This window comes from Nomascus leucogenys, chromosome 7b (genome assembly GCF_006542625.1).
Source record: "Nomascus leucogenys isolate Asia chromosome 7b, Asia_NLE_v1, whole genome shotgun sequence".
Lineage (NCBI taxonomy): Eukaryota > Metazoa > Chordata > Mammalia > Primates > Hylobatidae > Nomascus > Nomascus leucogenys.
Window position 1 is genome coordinate 43,405,966 of NC_044387.1, and position 23,583 is coordinate 43,429,548.

A 23,583-nucleotide genomic window follows, 5' to 3' on the forward strand; every position below is an offset into this window, starting at 1 on the left:
CAAAACATACTTAAGTGGAGGTACGGGAACTGTTTTGTAGACACTGGCTAGGTCAGACACACAGTCATAGAACACCACAGGCGCTGCTGTGCTCAAAGCACTTTATAAATCAACCCATCCTGCCCAGGAGCAGTGGCTCACGACTGTAATCCCAGTACTGAGGGAGGCCAAGAGGCAGGAGGATCGCTTGAGTCCAGGAGTTTGAGACGAGCCTGGGCAACACAGTTAAGACCTTGTTTCTACAAAAAAAAAAAAAAAAAAATTATGAGTGAGGCGTGGTGGTGTGTGGCTGAAGTCCAAGCTACTCCAGAAGCCTGAGGTAGGGGGATCACTTCAACTTGGGAGGCCGAGCTGTGACTGTGCCACTGCACTCGAGCCTGGGCAACGGAGTGAGACCCTGTCTCAAAAAGAAATCAACCCATCCTCCCATTACAGATGGATACTCATGGAGGGACATCAAGTTTTTACATTATTCATGTGCTATGTCTGTCTAGCCCCATTTTTTAGGGGATCTGAGGCAGGAGATTCATAGAGAAAAATCAAGGTGCTGGGAAAAGAGCAATTACTAATCCTTAAAGAACTACACTCTAAGAGAGTCCACCTTCTCTTGAAAGGAAGTCCTAGATCACAAGCTGATCCTAATTCAAATATAATTCCCATACTGTCCCTAGAATAGCTCCAGAATATACAAATTCCCCAGGGCACTTAATTCTACCAGGGGCCAAAAAAGTCCCCAATGCAGCTAAACGTCCTCTGGAATAATGGAAAGCCACCCGGATCAGAAGGGGAGTGGAAGGAGAGGGGCATGAAATGAAAAACTTAGATTCTGCCTAAGATTCAGTGATCAAGCCAAAGCTGCCAAGAAACATGAAGATCACAGGCCCAAAGCACCCACCCTGAGCCCCTCCAGGCTAAGCTGAGGTGGGGAAACGGGGGCAGTGTCATGGAATGGGGAGAACATGATGCCAGAGGTGGCTGCCTCAGGCTCCGTAAGGAAAACACACATTTTGAAACATGAACAACCATATAGACCAGTTCAAAGAAAGGCGCGAGACTGTATTCAGTCTAGACAGCTATTTCAACCCTCGTTGTCCGGTGGAGACACTCTCAATCCAGCCAAGCTATCCTCTTGCCTCTCAATTTAGAACAGAGAGGCCTACATTGGATGATTAGAGAGCCTAATAGGGTGCACCTATGATCACTCATCTTGGACCCAGTGTTCATCAGGCCTCTAAACAAAGAACAGAACACCCTGGGGTCAACCATGGGCACTCACCCATTTGAACAGACAGGACTCACTCACCCCACATACACACACATACTCATATATGCACACATACATAAACTTAACCTTGGGGTTGGCTGCTGTCAAACAGTTCTGTCATCCATTCCTGATGACTCACGCCAGAGAAACAGGTATATAAGTAAACTGGAAAACTACAAATCACCCCTAAATCATTTCTTTCCAGGAATGAGGATGTGATTTTTCAGCAACTCAACATTTCTATTAGCTTATTTATCCCACACATCTTCTCCTTCCCAATACTGAAACTAGTTGAAATTCCCTGAAGTGATGGCAAGTGAAAGAAACAGGTTAGAGATTAGTGGAAAAAAGAAACAGTCCAGGATTTTAACAGATTTTCATGGTTGGGAGATCATCAAAATTCAGACACCCAAAAATCAACAATATCTATAGACCCCTACTACAGTAACTCTTCCGTATCTCAGAGAACATACAGGCACAAAGAATGGCCAAGTAATGTGCTATCTGACAAATAGGACAATCAGTAGTATATAACATTATCACATGGTCTTACAACATCATAGCAAAATTATAACATTGCTTTACAATGAGCAAAAATCCTTTTCATTCCTGGCCAGCAACTTGATTGTAATACAGATACCCAATATTTTAAAAATCATGGAAGAGGACGTCTACCCAAAACACTTAGAATTTCCACTACTTTTACTGGTACAACTGATTCCGTTAATACAGACAAACAGAAATGCAGGAAATGCTAGAATTCATTCGTCAACCTGAAATAATTTCCCCAAATAAACCCTGAATGTGTTAGAATTCAAGAGTGATGCAAACCATTGTCTAAGCCCATAGTCTCAGAGGAAAGCACATTTATTAAAGCACGTTAATGTTCCCTTGGCCATCCTAGCGTGAGGTATACAGCACGTGCATCTTTAACGGGGCCACTCTGGAATGCACATCCTGCACTCTGCACTCTTCTTTCTTTCCTTGTCCTACTCCTACTCAGAGCCACTCTGAGCTTAAATGCAAACCAGCTTCTCTGTACTAGCAGAAAAGGAAGAACCAGGGTAGATGGGATGAAAGTGTGATTCCTTCAACCATTATCATAGCAATTACATAGGTACTAAGTCACCACTCTATTTGACATTACAGATTCATTAAAATGAATTCCATAATTCCAAATTGTTTTCTTTTGATATGTCTATGCTGTTCAGAGTCTGGTCTGTCACTTTTGGTACCTCAGGAACTAATTCAAGAGTTGAACAAGTCCTAGAAGCTCCATTCATATTAACCCAACTCAAAGACCACAATGCTCAAAGTAGAAATAAATGCCAAGAGACCATAGGGTTCTAGTTAGGCTGATTTACCACTTAACAAAGAAATAAAAGTCCTACTGGTTTCAACCTGATTTGAAAAAATTCTTTATATAATGCGTATTTTTCCTATCTCAAGAGGGCAGAGTGCTCTAAACAGGATGAAACTCTCTGACAATGACTCAAGGGGCATTCTTCTGAACACAGAATCACAGACATCTTCCACGCTACAGTCCAGCCCTCTTGTTTTACAGAAGCAGATTAGAACAAGTGACAAATGTGTCCAAAGTCATATGACGATCTGTTGGCACTTACATTCCTATACTCAATCATTAATTGACACCACCAATCCCCCAAGTATCCCAATCTCAGAACTTGCAATATAGCCTGGATAATGAGTAAACTCCATGCTTCTCTGGATAGGCTTTAACAGCATGAGCCAAAGAAAAAAAATTAGTTCCCCCCGCTTCTGATCTAAACCCCTAGAAGACAGGCCAGTAGGTAGCAGGTCTTGCCCTCATTTGTGAGGAACGAGAGGCTGCAAGTGGGGAAGTCTGAGAATGTCAGAAGGTAACTTCACCATGAGTTTCCTTGTAGACCCAGTAGGAGACACATGGTACAACTGGTCATTAGCAACACAGCATTGCCTGCCACATCCATCCTATGGGAAGATACCAGGACTATGATATTCTATAGGCAATAACACTTTCTTCCTTGCCAGCTGCACCCATTAATAGACCACAGTTTGTTTTTGAGTGATCTAGTACTTACATTTCACAATCCAGTTGAACCACGGGAATTCACTAGGTAGGATTTTTGATAAGGTATCTCACCCTGCTCAAATATATTAAGCTAACTCAGAAAGGTCTTCTAAAATAATCGGTAGATTCCTGAAGGGTCGGGATGCTGTCCTGCTTCCAGGGCCAACCACTTTACTTGACATATAGTAGATATTCAATAGTTATTTGTCAAACTGAACTGGACATACGTTGGGTATGTTAATATTGGGACTAAATATGCAAAAAAAAAACCCAGAGAACTTCAGAAGTCTGAGTTTTATTACTACAATTTGTAAAGATACAGCATATGTACTGAAAATATCCTCAGAGAATATCTAGTCAGGTCCTTTATATTTATACAGCAGAAAATTGAGGCTCAGGACAGATAAGTGAACGTTTCCATATGTACCTGTTATATGGGTTACTGAACCAGATCTTACACACACACACACCCCATGACCACACCATTTTTTTGGGAGGGTGGGGGTCATTTGCTCTTACCATCTAGGAATGAACAAGTGAAAATTCCAATGACAGGCTGGTAACCTTGGTTCTCATCAAATTGAAGTTTCACATTAATGTGTTCCAGAGAATAATGTGCTAAGTTAAATTAATCATCCAATTATTTAGTTAATAGACTAAGTTTATCTGGGATAATGTATGTTTTCAATATAAGACCTTTTCTAAAAATCATTAAATCAATGGAAAAATATGAACATTTGAAATAAATACTCACATGTAAGTTAAGGGCCATTTCTCTGAAGGATCTGGTATCTCAACCTCTCTCATTTAAGAAGTCTATTTTCCTAACAAACCTTTCTGTATATAAAACATCCACCTCCCACACACAATCCTAGATTAAAATGTATATTCCTGTCTCTCAACAACATTTTCATCCCCAAGATCCAAGCCACCATGTAAACCTCTGGTTTCAATGATGCTTTATAGCCAAGACTGGACTCTTAAGAAGCAGAATTGGGAGTTATTTTAGTGAGAATTTCATTCAAACTCAATGTTTTTCAGAAGGCCCAGATTATAAAATATTTTACCCAAGGTCATTCAATTAAACAGCAGGGCCTGAATCAGAACCTGCCTTTGTGATCCACAAAACTGTCTGCCTTTATGGAAGTGATTTTGAGACTCTCAAAGAACCTATGACTGAAAAACTGCCTCTTCCCTAAAACACTGATCAAACTCCAGTTACCTATTTTCATTCCTGTTAATAACTATATTTCTACTTCATATTCTATGTCTAGAGGTTGCTAGTTTTGTTATTTCTTCTTGTTGTAGCTAGTAATTATTTTCTCCTATCTCTATTAAGTAAGATAATGGCAAAGTATATTGATCCTTTTCCCAAGCAGAGCTGAGAGCCCCTTCTTGTACTCCTCATATGATCTCATTAAAATAAATACTTTTCATGTTCCAAACTTTTAAAAGTTTTATTTAATTTCTAAATTCACTTAATTTTTTCCCCACAAAAAAATTCCATTTGTCTTTCTTTCATATTAAAGATTTAGACAGGAAACCAGATAATGAAATTCAGTGGAATGAACAGGCACTTTAATTCTGTTTGCTGGGCACTGGCAACAAAAAGTATTTGGGAACATAATAGGCACAAAGGGAGTCACTGGGCAGTAAAACTTCTGGCTTATCTTCTCATCCAGGTTGAATTCATTTGGATGGGGTGGGAAAGTAGGATAACGATATGGCAAATTTTCCACTTTGCTGCCACCATTGGTGGGAAAATGTTAAGGCGGAGACTGCAGGCCCTGTGGCATGGTACAATATTTTAGAGTTTTTTTTTTTTTAAAGTATTAATCACAGGCTGAAGTGAATTATGCATTTATAAAAACTAGAAATGCAAAAAAGCAATTCTAATATCATTAGTGGTTTTGTAATAACATAACTGTAATTAATAATTTGCATCTTGAACCTGTGCCGATAAAGCTGAAGTCAAATGGCAGTTCAAATCTCCCAGTTAACCACTGTCACTGTTAACCAATAAAAAAAAGATTAGATAAAAGTAAGATACAATGAAGCAACTTTTGTTTAAAGATTTTTCTACCCCTACAGTGCAGAGAGAAAAACAAAAGGGAATCACATAATTTAAAAAGATAAGGGCTGAAGGGGAAAGGGAGCATTTTAATCACAGAGTGTAAAATAATAAGGAAGATGCATGTATGTATGCTTCCTAGCCCATTATTGTCTATAACCCTATGGTTCCACGAAGAAAGGAAACAGGAAACTGGAGCAAGCCATCTAATGAACTAATGAGGCCAAAAGGGTAAAACAGCAACCCTCTCCATTTGGATGACTTCCAAAATTGCATCCATCCATCTGACAAATGATCGTTGAATGCTTACTTTGGGTGAGGCAATATTCTGAGCAACAGGGATAGAGCAGTGAACCAAGCAGAGAGCAACCCCATCCATACAACCCCCTACTTCTAATACTGCTTTTAGGCTGCAAAAATGTATTTCCAACATGGCACCTCCAACTCACACATCTAGTTGCAAGATCATCTTCTTTGCTCCCCAAATTACTCCTTCTATGTGTCCCCTGTCTCAGTTAAAAGCATTACCATCCACTCATTTCTTCTGACCACCAAATTGTTAAGTCATGTTAAACTCCAACCTCTCCATTTTTACCTCTATCAACTCCTTCAGTATATCACAGAATACCTGATTGCTGAACATCTACAAAGTTTCTTGACTCTGTCTCCACCTTTTCATTCCCTCTACCGTTAAGGACCTAATCATCTTTTGCCTAGATTACTGCACAAGCCTCCTGAGGATTTTAGGTCTTCCCTCTGAAAGCTGCTCAATACATCCTCCATTTCAGTTGATGAAAATCATATCCTTTCTCCTCCCTAAAAAACCCCCATATGAATCTTTGACTCCTCTCTTCATTCTTCCCCACATCCACTCCATGAGGAAATGCTATTGATTCAGGCTCCGAAATACAACCATATTCTGACCACTTGTCACCTCTCCCCTTATCATACTGGTTCAAACCAAATTCATCTCTACAATGACTATAATACCTCACTGGCCTCCCAGCTTTAATATTGCCCTAGGTTAGCCTATTCTCAAAACAGCAGCGAGAGTGATCCTTTAAAAATGCAGGTTAGTCAATATTGTTCCCTACTCAAAACCCTATGAGGTACCCCCAGTCACTCAGAGTAAAAGCCAAAGTCCTTAAAAAGGCCTGAAAGCCCTAGATGATCTGGCCTCTTATATCCTAACCTCATCTCCTCTATTCTCTCGGTCACTCACCCTACTCTTTCTGCTTCGGCCATTGGCTCCTAAAAATTCCTCAAACACAGAATTGCTCCTGTCTTAGGACCTTTGCATAGGCTGTTCCTTCTGCCAGGGACATTCTTCCCTACATATCCACATGGCTAACTCCCTCACTCCTTCAAGACTTTTCTCAAATCTCACCTCCTCCATGAAGCCTACCTTGACCACCTATTTCATAATGCAACTTCCTCCTATGTACTCACAACCCCTTTATCATGTGCTATTTTTTTCCCCAAAGCAATTATCATCTAACATACAATATGTAGTTTACTTACCATCTTTACTGTTTACTGTGTCTCTCCCCATTAGAATGTAAACTCTACAAGGGGAGAGATTTTGTCTTTGTTCAGGGTTTTATGCCAATTGCCTCAAGTACCATGCCATAGTTAAATGTTCAACACTGACTGAATGAATGGACTGATCACCCTGGTTGCAGGATCTTTGCCCCAAGGTCATCTTTTTCAAGCACAGCTCATGACATCAACTCCTTGCTGTAATTTTTTTAAATAAAAGTATAAATCAGACTTCCCCTAAAAAAAATCCAACTCTTTTTGCTGATTCCTTTCAACATTTTTGCTTTAATATCACTTTTAATGTTCTTAGTACAATTGTTACTATTTTACAAAATACCCTTTCTGGAATGTAGTGGTTGTTTGGCCTTCTGTATGACATTTTAACTCACCTAGTTTCCTTTAGAAAGTTATTGACTTTAAAAGAAAATTTTTTCGAGCACGAGTGCTGCCACTTTAAAGACTACTTACAGGACATTTTAGGGGACATAAAAACAATCTTAAATAATCATAAATATTAAAGTAAGAGCATGGTGCACTTGCAAAAATTCTGCCAGAGATAAGGTTCAGCCGATGGTAACATCCATGAGCTCTATTCAGGCACTTTGCAATTGAATGTATCATAGTGATTCTTTTTAAATTGAAGAGGGACTCTGAATTATTTCAGATTTTGCACTTTTATGGTACTTTCTATCATGCCCTTTCAAATTTATATAAAAATGTAACTATTGTAGCTAAGTTTGCCAAGAAAATTTCAATGAAACAAAAAAAGTTTTTATAGTCAGATTTTCTGTTTATGTTTACAAGCACATCTATTCCATATATTTAGAAATACTTGTATTTAGACAGACATACTTAAAGAAAGCCCCTTAACACATTTTATAAAACACTACAAACTGACTTTGTGTATGAGTTTTAGAATGATGGCTGACACTTACGAAGCAGTTACTATATATCAGGTTCCATATTAAGCCTCGTTTAACCTCCACCACAACCCTGTGAGGTTGGAACTATTACTATTCGTATTTACAGATGAGAATGCAGGGGTTCAGAGATGTTAAGTGACTTGCCCAAAGTCACAGAACTACTAAATACATCCAGTTTTTATTTCAGATCCCTGTTCTAAACCGCTCCATGTCAGGCTTACTGCTTTGCCTCACACTTAAAATGTATGAAAGAGAAACAGACTAACTTCATTAACTGCCAGTTGCAGCAACATCTTTTGAACCTAAGCACCTTAACTAGTCCCAGAGTCATAGCAGCCATATTTGAACAACTGAATCCCACCTCAACTGAATAGAACAGGGTTAGGAAAATCCACCTCCTCGGGAATTCCAAGTTGGAAATGAGAGCAGGCCTCTCCCCGTGGCTGTACATAATAGATGACCTTGGAACCAGCTTCTGCCTGCTTTGTAGGCAAAGTAGCAGAAAATGTCAGTTTGTTGAGAAAGAAGCAGATGTGTGGAGAAAAATCACAAAGCAGAGACAAAAATCCCAGAGTATGTCACTAAGACCTCCCCGGTTTGGTTCCAAGTCTTCTGGAGTATGGGTATGTCCTCGCTTTTGGATTTCATGAGAAATCCCAGAAACTGGAAAAATCTATTCTCTGTCTGTATTTAGTGGTTTAAGTGGGTTCCTGTTACTTCAACTAAAAGTTTGGTTATTCAATATTCAGATCTGGCTTTATACACGGGGCTGAAAACCAAATAACCTTCACTGAGCAAAAAGAAAACAGAACATAGAAGGATTTGAAATGCTAGCATTTAGAAATATAGTCAATTAATCTAAAGAACAAAGTATCTTTAAAATAACAAAATTTTGATAGTCTCAAGACTTCAGGAAAATGGTTTTATCTTGGAGAGCTGGAAGATGAAATGAACTTACAGGAAAACCATGTGAGATACTAAAACACAATGAGCAGCAGCAATAGAAGATGACCCAAAAAAAGCAAGCTTCTTGCCATCACATTACTAACAATAAAATGCACACACACGTGAGAAGCAAAAAAAATAATTGGCTCTATTTTCAGGCAGTCAAAAAGTAATTTCCATATATTCCCTGTATCTGTGTTCAAAAATTTTAGGCAGCAGAATCATCTGGTATTTATTAAATGGTGGATTCCTGGGTCCCAACACAGAGCTACAGAATCACTCCCTAAGTGCAGTGGCGGGATCTCGGCTCACTGCAACCCCTGCCTCTCGGATTCAAGCGATTCTCCTGCCTCAGCCTCCTGAGTAGCTGGGACTACATGCGTGTGCCACCACACCCAGCTAACTTTTTGTATTTTTAGTAGAAACAGGGTTTCACATTGTTAGCCAGGATGGTCTCGATCTCCCAACCTTGTGATCTGCCCACCTCAACCTCCCAAATTGCTGGGATTACAGGCATGAGCCACCGCGCCTGGCCAGAGCTGTGTTTTAAAGCAATGATCCTCGAAATTGTTTGTTTCAGCATCCTCTGCCTTAATATTCTGAAGATATATACTTATACTCACTTATCCATTTTTAAGTTGACATCTAGTTTGACAAGTTGCATAAGGACATAATTTCCAACTTGTTATAAATATCCAGATTTATAAATAAAACTGTTAATCATTCCCTTACATGGATAAAAAGCTCTCTAAGTATCACAGAGATTTGAAAAACATTACTTATTTTTTTAAAAAAAGAACAAGCTCCTCTTCAGTCATATATCCTTTTTTAATTTTTTCTTGAATTCATACATCTTTTCCATATCCCCAGCAGAACTTCAATAACATATTTTTATGCTTGTAAATCTTTTACTGATCACTCTATCATGCCCTCCCACAAATGAACTGTGTACATAATTGAAATTTTACATTTTACATTTCCTGTGACCGTAAGTTTTCAATATTTTTAAATTTTCTCTTATGGACTAAGTTCCTAAAATTATTATTGGTCCACAATTGATCAAAATTAATATATAATAAATGTTGACAAATCCATTATAGTACAAAAAGTAAAACTTTTCAGTAATACACCTCTTAATGAGATGGATAGGTTATATTTTTATTTACACAACATAGAAGATTTTTAAATTTTTTATTTTTGATTTTTTTTGAGACGGAGTCTCGCACTGTCGCCTGGGCTGGAGTGCAGTGGCGCCATCTCAGCTCACTGCAACCTCCACCTCCCAGGTTCAAGTGATTCTCCTGCCTCAGCCTCCTGATTAGCTGGGATTACAGATGCCCGCCACCACGCCCAGCTAATTTTTTGTATTTTTAGTAGAGACAGGGTTTCACTATGTTGGCCAGGCTGGTCTCCAACACCTGACCTCATGATCCACCTGCCTCGGTCTCCCAAAGTGCTGAGATTACAGGCGTGAGCCACCACGCCCGGTCTGAGGATTATTATTTACCACTAGGATGAGATATAGTTCAGCATCAGTTCTATTCCTATTTTTCATATTTTTAATGTAGATATAAAATATAAGAAACCTGCTCTCATAAATAAAATAGGAATAGAAGTTTAGTGACCGTGAAATCATTCAATTCTTTGGACTTCTTCCCAGTTATGTAACAAAAAATTACATATGAATTATCAATATTTTTAAAGATCAGCTGACAATTCGAGTATATTTTATTTTATTGAAAGCAAAGAACTGAAAATGGTTTGTTATCTGGTAATATTAGAGTCATTCACTTTCTCAACACTAACATCATATTTTGAGTTCTTCCTTTGGCTTGTGCCCTGGAGGTTTTCATTCCCAAGGCCAATGCACCAAGATTTAGGATGAGAGAGTAGTGCCTTTCTCTCCTAACTGAAAATAGAGTAGTTCTGAAAGGGGAAGCAATAAAGGAGAATCCACACAAATGAACACTGATTTTCTTAGATTCCTATCACTGCTACCTACCATAACTTAGAATGCCCATGTATCCCCAGGGGCATGTGCATCCTGGTTTTGACACACTAATTGGAGCTCTGTTCATTCATGCATTCATTCCACAAACATGTATTAAGCACTTGCAACATGCCAGACACTTATCTAGGCACTGGAGATACAGCAATGAACAAAACAAGAAATCCCCTGCCCTCATGGCCCTTCTAAAGGAAGCACACAATCTGTTAGGTCTGTGTTGGGTGCTACAGCCACCTGCCTGAGCCTCCTGTGGCCTGCTGTTCTCTCTACTCCAAAGAACTGTATTCCTACTGTAATAATTTGAAATGCCAACTAGACTGGATTAAGGAATATCTAGAAACCTGTAAGGCATTGTTTTGGAATGTGTCTGGGATGATGTTTCCAGAGGAGACTGGAAGCACTAGGTGGGGAAGATCCACCCTTAGTGTGGGCAGGCACCATCCAGTCTGGTGGATGGTGGTGAAGGCAGTACAGAAACAGGAAAAAAGTGAATGTGTCGTTCTATCTCCAGGATCTGGAATACACTCATCCCCTGCCTTAGACAACAGAACTCCAGGGTCCCAGGCCTTTGGACTCCAAGGTTTACATCAGTGGCTCCCTGGGTTGCCTGGCCTTCAGCCTTGGACTTAAAGTTACAACATTGGCTTTCCTGGTTCTGAGGCCTTGGGGACTTGAACTGAGCCACACTACCAGCATCCCACGGTCTCCAGCTTGCAGATGGCCTGTTGTGGAACTTCTCAGACTCTATAATCACATAAGCTAATTCCCCTAATAAATCCCCTCTTATATATCTAAGCAGTTGTACAGTTGTCCCTCAGTATCCATGGGGAATTCATTCCAGGACCTCCTTCAGATATCAAAATCCACAGATGCTCAAATCTAGATATAAAATGGTGTCGTCTTTGCATATAACCTATGCACATCCTCCTACATACTTTAAATCATCTCTAGATAACTTAGAGTACCTGATACAATACAAATGCTATGTAAATAGTTACACTGTTTGGGAAATGCTGTTTAGGGAATGACAAGGAAAAATGTCTATACATGTTGGGTACGAATGCAAATTTGTTTTCAAATATTTTCAATGGTGGTTAGTTGAATTCACGGATATGGAATCTACTGACCATATATATATCCTTTTTATTCTCTCTGGAGAACTCTAATATGCTAACTTAGTCAACAGAGAGCCAGGAAGTACTTACTACATGCCGGAACCTTAGCTAAACCCAAAAGAATAGAGAGGACGCAGACTGGTCCCCCACAGTATACAATAAGCATAAAGCCTCTCATTCAGATTCACCTTATGTAATACATGAAGTCACTGTTTAAATAAGTTTATGTTCTACAAAGAAAAGACCAAATCATTACCAGGGTAAAGCAGCTTCTCCTCTGCATATATAATATTAATCTACTGGCTGTGCTTAACATTTATTTATTTATTTATTTATTTATTTATTTTAATTTTTTTTTTTTTAAGACACAGGGCCTTTCTCTGTTGCTCCGGCTGGAATGCAGTGGTGTAATCATAACTTGGTCCTCAAACTCCTGGGCTCAAGAGATCCTTCTGTCTCAGTTTCCTGAATAGCTACGACTATAGGTATGCGCCACCACTCCTGGCTTTTTTTTTTTTTTTTTTTTTAATTTTTTTGAAGACTAGGTTTTGCTATGTTCCCCAGGCTGGTCTCAAACTCCTGGCCTTAAGCGATCCTCCTGTCTTGGCTTCCCAAAGTTCTGAGATTACAAGCATGAGCCAGCATGTCCAGCCTTAAAGTTTAAAACATAATTTTGTTCCCAAACAATGGATATGAGTAAACCACATCCTTGGCAGTGACTGCATTCTAGGATAATTTTTAATCATTGACAAAACAAATTATTCTTCCTATCAAGAAAAAAGCACTAGTTCTGAGGATAAAACACTACATGTTTGTCAAGAAAACAAAGTCAACCATCCATGAAAAGAAAGTGCACAAAAATGTGCAATTCCTAGGGTGGAAGCCGGGCGCGGTGGCTCACGCTTGTAATCCCAGCACTTTGGGGGGCCGAGGCGGGTGGATCACGAGGTCAGCAGATCGAGACCACAGTGAAACCCCGTCTCTACTAAAAATACAAAAAATTAGCCGGGCGTGGTGGCGGGAGTCCCAGCTACTCAGAGAGGCTGAGGCAGGAGAATGGCGTGAACCCGGGAGGCAGAGCTTGCAGTGAGCCGAGATCGCGCCACTGCACTCCAACCTGGGTGACAGAGCGAGACTCCGTCTCAAAAAAAAAAAAAAAATTCCTAGGGTGGAAATTTCCATCAATCAGATATACTCTTGGTGAAAATCAAGGGCCACCATGTCATTTAAGTTGCAAAATTCAAAGTATTTTAAGTTCCTAAGTTAAATAACCCCAAATGTTTCTTATCAAGAAAAAACCTCTCCACCTAAACACATAACTACAATTTATAATTACCAAAAGAAACCTCACAATGGCCCTTTGTAAAGGATGATCCTCATATAGCTAGACAATTCCCCACTCCCTCTTCTGTGGTGCCTTTTAAAATTATCATTAGAACATCTACAGTCGGAAGGTAAAAATCATTTTTTCCTATATGAAGTTAATATAGAATGCATAATTAGAACTTATTTTCCACCTGTGGTAATATGCTTACAATTATAGCCACCATTTCATACCATTAATCCCTGAAAGCAAAGGCAGCTAGCAGAGTAAGGAGACCTCTGAGAGTGACACAGAAGAAAGCTGGCTGGACCACATGGAAGTGGAACTCTTAAATCTGCCTTCAAAAGTGCAACAGTCTAGCCACAAGAACTACCTAGTATAGAATTAACATTCTAATCCAAATGAGAGGAAAATTCTAAGGTTCCATCTTGATCAAAATATTATGATTATAAAAACATTCCAAAGTTCAGCAAACCATACTGAACTTACATAGTCCCATATCCAACCTCTAAATGTGCTTTAAAGATACAATAAAAAATAGATTGTGTAGTGAATAAATAAGAGATACAGTAGGCTCTAAATAGGGTACAGTCCATGAATTTGGGTTAAAGCCAGAAATTACCAGCCTCTGAAATTTAGGTTAATTATGAACTTAAAAAATCAACACCAATGATGGGATAAACTGGCACCCTGTGCTTCTGCTGAGATGCACTGAGAAGGATACAGTGTCACCTATGGAATATTCCTGTCCAAAATGTTTAATCTTAACCTAATCACGAAGAAACAATTAGACAATCTAAACTGAAAGAAATTCTGCAAAATAACTGGCCTGGCCTCTTCAAAAACGTCAAGGAATAAAAGACAAAAAAAGTTGAGAAATTATTCCAGATTAAATTCAATAAATTCATATTGAATACCTACTATTCTGGCTAAGAATGTATCAAATTCTGCCTCAAAATCCTATCTCTACCAGGTGGAAAAGACATCTAACCATGCCATGTCCCAGTCTCCTCTCAGTAAAATGAGGATAGTAATATTATAGTACTTTCTTCAAAAGATTATACCGAGTTCAATGAGTTCGTCTATAAAAGCCTTGGCACAGACACCGCTTAACACTTAATAAGTGCTCGGTAAATGTCAGTGGTGATCATGACCATGATGATGGTGAAGAGCCACCAGATGCTGGGGGAGGGGAACAGAGAGACTAACATCGTCACTGTCCTCACTGTGCTTACAGTGAGATGTGAGTTAGAGAAAAATGACCAGGTAATTCTAAGACAGTGCAATAGATGGACTTTGGCTGATGAAAGGCTCTAGAGTTCAAAGGAGGCTGTTAGGTCTTTCTAAGCAAGGAATGCTGGCATTGGAATCCAAGTAATGACAGAGAGGTGAGGCAACTAGGGTAGGAGAGATCAAACTTGAGGACTGCTAGGATGATGAGGCAGGGGAGTGCTGTGGATTGAGTCTAGTTCCTGGCTTGGCAGCTCAACGGGCTGTGGTGCCAGTCACTGAGAAAAAGGAGCCCAGGGCATGAGCAGGTTTAGGGGCAGAAAGAGAGTCCACTGACGCTGGGTCAGACTCAACCAGAAGGGCCACCCAAGGGGACTTGTGCTGGACTCACAAAGGCATGTGGCAGAGAAGTCCTGATCTTGAGAGAAAAGGATACATTCTGCATTCCCCAGAATAAAACACCTAAACCAAACAGATTTTATCTTGTTCTTGCCTGCACTCTAATTTCAAAACATGATAAAGAAAAATACAGTAGTCCTGTCAATCTTATGTATTTCACAGTGTAACTATTTTACTGTAAAAACAGAAATTAGGAGGGATATTTGTGGCTCTCAATAGGTTCATTAAACCTAAAATTGTAAATTCCCCTGCCAGAAAGGTGGTATGCTAGCCAGATGTTCTCACTCTACTTGAGAACATTATTTTGCTTACTAAAGGTAAGAAAGAAAACATTTAGGCCAGGCTCGGTGGCTCATGCCTGTAATCCCAGCACTTTGGGAGACCGAGGCAGGTGGATCATGAGGTCAGGAGTTCAAGACCAGCCTGACTAACATGGTGAAACCCCGACTCTGCTAAAAATACAAAAATTAGCCAGGCATGGTGGCGCACACCTGTAATCCCAGCTACTCAGGAGGCTGAGGCAAGAGAACTGCTTGAACCCGGGAGGCAGGGGTTGCAGTGAGCCCTGATTGCGCCACTGCACTCCAGTCTGGATGACAGAGCAAGATTCCATCTCAGAAAAAACCTTTATAAACTCTCATTTCCTAGGTTATAAAACATATAACCCCTCACTTATACCCACCGAAATAAAACTGCCAGGAACAACTCTAACTATGTGTGCTCATGTGCCTGTGGGCAAAAATACATAAACTATATTGATATCATAAAGAAAACACTAGATTCAATCTTGGCCCATAGCGTCTCAATTATCAATCCAACCAGAAGCTGAAGCTGGATTTGCCACACAACACAAAACCAGTCTTGCTGCCACACTATGTGCTCATTCAGTGTGTGCCTGACAATGGCTACAGGCAACACTGATTCTCTGCCTACACACTGTCTTTGAGGTACACTGCACCGTCTGTTGGCTGAATCTCAGATCAAACTGCCTTAGCTCATTTCCTTGTGAAAAAGATGACTGCTTGTCCCCAATATCCATTCTATATGCCCCCTTAGGAGTAGAACCCCCAGAGTCTTGGATGCTTACTACAGTTCACCTTTCCAAGCTTCTTTGGTAATCAGGTATCATCACGTGCCTTAAGTTTTGGCAACTGGGATGTGAGGGGAAGTGATGTCTGTGATTTCCAGATCATGCCCACAGAAGGAAACTACTTGGCCTCCACTTTCCCTTTCCCACAGAATAAACAAACATATGGCAGCGGTGAACCACCTGCAGCCTGCACATGAGCAGAACCACTGAGGCAATGGAAGAACAACAAGCTAGAAAGAGCCTGAGCCCCCGACTCATGAAGCAAAGAGCTAGACTCCAAAGTGACTACTGGCTTAAATTTAAAATTTTATATTATTATTATTATTATTTTTGTTTTTGAGACGCAGTCTCTCTCTGTCACCCAGGCTGGAGTGCAGTGGCGCAATCTCAGCTCACTGCAAGCTCTGCCTCCCGGGTTCACGCCATTCTCCTGCCTCAGCCTCCTGAGTAGCTGGGACTACAGGCGCCCGCCACCAGGCCCTGCTAATTTTTTTTGTGTGTATTTTTAGTTGAGACGAGTTTTCACCGTGTTTGCCAGGATGGTCTCGATCTCCTGACCTCGTGATTCGCCCGTCTCAGCCTCCCAAAGAGACAGATTCTTGCTATGTTGCCCAGGCTGGACCTGAACTTCTGGGCTCAGCCTCCTGAGTAGCTGAGACTACTGGCACACACCATCACGCCTGGCCAGCTTGGATTTTTATATGAGAAACTTATTCTGCTTAAGCTACTATTATTTTGGTATTTATAAAAACAGCCAAGCCAACGTCTTAATTCATTTCCACTCAAATCATTAAAATGTATGATTATGCAGAATTTATGTAATTAAGGTGTGTCTCACTTTGTTTTAGAGTTTTGCATTCCTTTATAATGACTGCAGACATCTCAGCATCCCACACAGTTTACAATAAATGCTTATGCTAGAATCTCCAAGGGGCACAATAAACAGGTACAGTTAATACCACTCCTCTCCAAATGGTCATATATTAAATCTGTTCTTTAATTTGTTGCTAGAACCAGTATTTGCAGAGTGCAAGACTTCTGACCTATCTGACAAATTTTTAACCTTGGTGTTATATACAATGACAACATTCTACACCCAGCATTAGGACTAGGCTACGCTGGTTTTCTTTTTTCTGTAGAAGAGGACAGATTGTACTAAGTCCTAAGATCGTACTAAGGGGCTTATGGTAGGCAGAATAATGTCCCCTATAGAGTCAATTACCATCACAACCCCAACACATTCATTTCCTAATCCCAGGAAACTGTGAATATGTTATCTTACATGGCAAAAAGAACTTTGCAGATATGATTAAGGATCATGAGATGGGGAGATTCTTCTGGATTACTCATGTAGGCCCAACTTCATCACAAGCGTCCTTATAAAGAGGGAGACATGAGTGTCAGAGTCATAGAGGAGATGTGATAATGGAAGCAAAAGATAGAAGTATGCCATTGCCAGAAGGAGCCATGAGCTGAGGAATACAGATAGCTGCTAGAAGCACAAAGGGGCAAAAAATGGATTCCTACCCAGAACGTCCAAAAAGAACACAGTTCTGCCAACACCTTAATTTTAGCCCAGTGAAACCCACTTCAGGCTTCTGACCTCCAGAATTATAAGAGAATCTATGTTGTTTTAAGCCACAAAGTTTGTGATAATTTGTTACAGCATCCATAGGAAATACAGTGTCCTTACATGCAGCACTGTATATTGTAATAACCCAATTGAATTAGGGTAGGATTTGTCCAGACCTAAAGAGCTAAATGAAAATAAGCAATTTTAATAATATACAATCTTATTAATAATATTGTTACTAATATTATCAGTAGTAATACTAATAATAACATACAACTGTTTTGCCTTTTTATTGTAATCGCAAAGGTAGCTCTCCCTGCCTCCCTCCCCCAGCAAAAAAGAAGTCACAGAAAGTGAATATAAGTAGGTACAAGCAAATCTTGTAACTAGATAAAAGGATGATTTCTACCCACTAGCAAATGACTCTTCATCTCAAGATGAAGCTGAATGCCATTTTTACTGTTATTGTTTTGAAGGATGAATGCTTTCTCTGCTAGTAAAACACATTCAATAATTTCTGCAAAGTCCAAAGAAGAATTTAAAGAGTTTTTAAAGCTCTTCTCGATAACCAAAATCTGTAACTATGCAGGATATTCTCCTGGTATTATTTAGTTCAAATCTCCATCACTTGTTTCAATTTTAGTTCACGCAGCTGTTGGGTACAGAAAACCAAACAGTCACCCCTGTGGCTTCTGTGTGCTTCAAACAGTACCATTCCTGGAGGAGGGCAAGATTCACTGGCCCTAGCTTCATTCATCTGGGCCGTTCAATGTTAGCCAAAAGGGTCCATAACCCACAGGAAGGTCACTAGAAGCTAAAATTATCACTGCTCCCTTAACCTGCTTCTTGTCAGCACCAGCTAATTGCCCACCATTGTGCTTCTGGCTCCATGATGGTTGTATTATAGTTCCCAACTCAGAGAAGTCTCAGCGCAACACCTTTGAAAAATGCTTACCCTGACATTCCTAAGAGCATTCCAAAGCAATGCCCTTGTGTGCCTCTCTGGCCTGGAGCTCATCCACGCCTGACGGTAGAAGGTTCACTTCAAGATCACATTCTTAAGCATGGCCTGTTTTCATTGCCAGGATTTCATAAAATCATAGAACCACAATTGTACTATAAACTCTTGGCCTAAATTTACGTCCCCTCCTTCCTCCTGAACAGAACCAAATGAATGTTGCTTAAGACCCAAAACAGATCCATATAACAGGACTCCTTTTGTTTCAGAAACTAAATTACTTCTTTGTGATACATCCCTACATTACATTAGGAGAATAACACTATCTCCTGTGCTGTATAGGAAGTAGAGAGTTATCTCCTTGGAGCAGATGCTTGGTTTTAAAGATTGTTTTGTTTGTTTGTTTGTTTGTTTGTTTGTTGTTTTTATCTGCTTCCCTCTGTCCCAATTTGTTCTGGGCTTTGGAAGCCTTCATATCTCCACCACTGATAATGTCTAAGTTTTTCTACCTATACCTTAAGTTTCCGGCCACATTTTCCTGAGTTAAGGCCCTTTAAATAAGCATCACTGCTTTTCAGGGTCTGGAGAAAGGTCTGTCTACTCCAAACCTCAGTGGGAAAGGTGGACGGCATGCACCGGATACCCTTTGTTGTCTCTGAGTAATGATCTTTATTAAACCTTGTAATGGTAGCATACATTCACTTGTATATCACACGCTTAACCTAGGAAGCTTTCAGTGTCTGTGTCCTATATATGTTCCAATTTGGTCTTGCTCACTTCAGATATGGATTCCTAATATGTAAAATATATGGCTTTTTGCTCCGTAACTTCTAAGTATTTTAACTCACTGCTATTTGGCAATAACATTAAAAGCACCTAAAAAAACAACTCAGCTCAACAATCTAACACTATTTCTCATCCCACAAGCTAACCCATAATCTTTTTAGGTTTCCTCTTCTACTTTTCGTTTTACTCATAACTCAGCATTTATTTCCAACAGGAGCTAATAAGAGTTTGTTTTTGGTTTTTTTCTGGTTTATTTTATCTGTAATTTACAAGAATCTTTTTTTTCTCCTCCCTGTGTTAATCTGCCAAAACAAAATACCTTAGACTGGGTGGCTTAAACAACAGAAATTTATCTTCTCACAGGTCTAGAGCCTGGAAGTCCCAGATCAGGGTGCCAGCATGGTCAGTTTCTGTTGAGGGCTCTCTTCCTGGCTTAAAGATGGCCACCTTCCTATGTCCTCACATGGCAGACAGAGAGAGAGCCCTTCGGTGAAGAAGAAAGCCCTTCGGTGTCTCTTCTTACAAGAGTGCTAATCCCATCAGGAGGGCCCCACCCTCATGACCTCATCTAAACCTAATTATCTCCCAAAGGCCCCATCCCCAAACATCATCACATTTGGAGTCAGGGCTTCAACATATGAATTTTGTGTGGGACACAATTAAGATCGTCACAATCTCTCCTTTTAGGGCCGATTTTTATCTGCCTTGGAATGAATCCATGAGCAGCCTTTCTTCATTAAATAAGCAGGGACAGAGACTGAACACCTGTTAGGTCTCAGGCCCAGGCTCAGTGCTAGGTATTCAAAGAGGAATACATACAATTTCTGACATCGGCAGTTCCAGTATTCCCAAGTTCTAGATGGAAATACCTTATTGTGCTGGCTTACTGAGGCAGTCAAGGAAATATGCCAGTCAGAGCTCCCTTTCTAGAGAAGCACAACTAACTGATGGCCTCTTGCTGCCACAGCTTCAGGTCTACCATGGCATTCATGCAGAAATTGGGTTTCTACTGGGCTGCCAGCCAGTGCCCAAGTGTGCAGAGGTACTGGAATCACTGCTGTTGTTGCCCAGTGCGAAACTCCAGCAACAGGCAACTTTGCTTAGGGAAGCCCCATCCATCCAGCCAAGACTTCTCAGGAATATATGGCATTGTAAAATTCTTCCCCATCCCTCCTTCCTTCCCACACTTCCTTCGCAGATGTCAGACCTACAGCAGGGTCTGAAGGCTCTCTCTACCTTTTGTGGTTTCCTCCCTCTTTCCACTTCATAGACATTCCCCAACTTGCATGCAAATCCCAACTTGGCAACTGCTTCTCAGAGGATCTGGGAAAACAGACTCAGGAATTAACTTCATATAAAATAACTAAAAAACATGTTTACCTTTCAAGTAACCTGTTCATCTAACTGGGGACAAATACTCATCTGAGACAGCTAAAACAAAAGGTGATAGAAGAAATAAAGAAAATCTGCTTTTTCTTACATTCAAACAAAGGCAAAGCAGAAAATTATTCTCACTATAACTTAATATAATTGGACATACAGCTATGGAGCATTTGCCAAGTGCCAGATGTTGTGCAAGGTATTGTAAAGTCTGTAAAGACAAACACAAGATAGACTCCCTGCCCTCAAGGAACTTACAAGTTGCACTCCTATCTTTTACTCAGAATTTTTGCATCATTCATTTTAAACAAATTCCTTAAGCATTTTGTACACACATACACATGTTCTTCTGTACAAAGCAGATGAGTAAACAAGATTACTTCATGTAAATATTTTTAAGTCCTTACTTAGGAAATAATTTGGTCTTTAAAAGTAAGTATCACTATATTTCCCATCTAGAGTCTCCAAATCCCCGCCCTAGGCCTCTAAAGGGAAACTGTCAAGACATTTTATCACTTAATCTGATTAGAAAAGTCCTTCATGCTCATCTACATAGATAGATCTCCCAAATCCCAAGTTAAGAAATGAGCTCAAGGCATTTGAGTCAACTGACACAGGCTGGTGGAAAAAAAAAAAACCTCAAACATCTTAAAATGTTCATTTTTGTTGTTGTTGTATTGTGAAATATTTACATACAAAAAGTATATAAAGTAAATATGTAGTTTAAAGAATAACATAAAAAAACACTGTGCACTCACCATTCAAGTTAAAACCCAGAATATTACTATAACTTTTTTTTTTTTTTTTTGAGACCAAGTTTCGCTCTTGTCACCCAGGCTGGAGTGCAGTGGTATGATCTCAGCTCACTGCAACCTCCACCTCCTGGGTTCAAGCAATTCTCTGCCTCAGCCTCCCAACTAGCTGGGATTACAGGCGCCTGCCACCACGCCCAGCTAATTTTTGTATTTTTGGTAGAGACAGGGTTTCACCACATTGGCCAGGCTGGTCTCAAACTCCTGACTGCAGGTGATCTGCCCTAAGTACTGGGATTACAGGCATGAGCCACCAGGCCTGGCCTCTACTATAACTTTTAAAGCACTTTGTCTTTCCTGCACTGCTTTAGAACAGTTTCTCAACCTCACGCTATTGACATTTTGGGCAGATAATTCGTAACCAGAACATTTTGGATGTTTAGCAACACCCCTGGCCTCAACCCATAAGATGACAGTAGCATACCACCACCATCACCACCAGTTGTGACAACCAGAAATGTCTCCAAACATTGCCATGTATCCCCTGGAGGACAAAGTCACCCCTTGTTGAGAACTACTGCCCTAGAGGTAATCACAATCTGAATTTTTGCTTTTATTTATAGTATATCAACATATGTAACCCTAAAACAATGTATTGCTTAGTTCTGCTTTATTTGAACTTCATAGAAATGAAATTGTACTCCATGTATTTTCCCGTGACTTGTTTCTTACATTCAACATTGTTTGTGAGATACATCCACGGTGTATTATTACAAGCTGTAATTCATACAATCACTTTTTCATATATTTTTGCTGCTGTATTGTAATCCGTTAAATTAAAACTCCATAATTGTTTAATCCAATCTATTATTGATGGACATTCGTATTACGTCTAACATTTTGCTTTCACGAATATTTCTACTAGGAACCTTTCCTACACAGGTCTTCTGGTAATTACACAACAATTTCTCTGAGCTATATACCTAAGAGTAGAATTGCTCAGTCACAAGATATGCTCATGTTCAGCTTTATTACTTTCTAAAGTGGTTGTATACATTTATACCCCCATCAGCAGTAGAGGATAATTGCCATCACTCCACATGATTTCCAACACTAGGGTCTTCACTTATTTTTCACAATATGTGGTACCACAAAAATATACATTGCTTACCGTGTAAATCCCAATTCTACAAACAGCAAATGAGATCTGGATACATTCAGACATTCTCTATAAGATTAAAATAAGAATAAGAGATTACAACGAAATGTTTGTACCAAAGAACTGTCTTCATTCCCCTTGCTCCTGTTTCCCTCTTTAAAGAAAATCTGCTTTATTCCAACATCTGTTTTATGAAAAAGTGACTGAATTGCTTCCATCTGTTTTCTAGGCTAGCTCAAAGAACACAGGGATAATAAAGCCTGGGGCATGTGCCTTTATCTTGGGACTGTAAGGCAGATACTTTGTCTTCTAATACAAGAGCATCATTTAAGGAGTGTAACTTATTGTAATGGTTTAATTTTATTTCTTTCAAATCTTGCTCTAATATCCCATTTTAATAATAAATATTTGGCTGCTATAAGTAGCTTTTTAAGCACTTCTTTTTCAGTTCAATTCTTATTAGATCATAAGTGTCTATAATCCTTATAATGGATAGAAAAAAAAAAACTCTGTAAAAGGGAAACACTCATAGTTAAATGCTGAAAGTTATGAATGGGCTAAATTTTGACCGAAGACTGAGGTCCTTGGTCTCAGAATATCAATGGCAGTACTCAACTTAGAATTCACAACTTCTAACTCCCAAATCAAATTCAGATTCCTAAAACACATGCCCACTCACAAAACCATGCATACCAAACATGACTACTGGTTTCTTTTCCTTTCTTTAGCTGGAGAAATATTTTTAGCACATTAAATTAGTATGTAGTCAAAATAACCCTAACTTCATACAGTCGAACACTGTTATTATGGTTTATTGTTGACAAGTTAAAGCTTCTCCCTAAAGTTTATAATGTCATAAATCTCAGCAATCATGGTTTTATCCATTGTGGCAAGGAGGCAAAGATATAGGATCCCTGGCTTTCTGTGGTAGCCAAAAGACTTCCAAAGGTGCAATCCTTGAGGAAGACCAACAAGTCGCATCAGACCCATTCTGCC

At 39.7% G+C, this 23,583-nt stretch overlaps 1 protein-coding gene across 2 annotated transcripts in view; it reads right to left on the reverse strand.

The window, feature by feature from the left end:
• Positions 1–23,583, reverse strand: part of ARL15 (ADP ribosylation factor like GTPase 15) — a 427,617-nt gene that overhangs the window by 375,878 nt on the left and 28,156 nt on the right. The window contains exon 3 of one of the 2 annotated variants that reach the window (XM_030815765.1): positions 22,600–22,656. The exons of the other annotated variant lie outside the window; for it this stretch is intronic. Coding sequence (XP_030671625.1) covers positions 22,600–22,653 — 54 coding nt within the window. The 5' untranslated portion in view covers positions 22,654–22,656. The remainder of the gene's footprint in view (positions 1–22,599; positions 22,657–23,583) is intronic. 2 annotated transcript variants of the gene reach the window in all.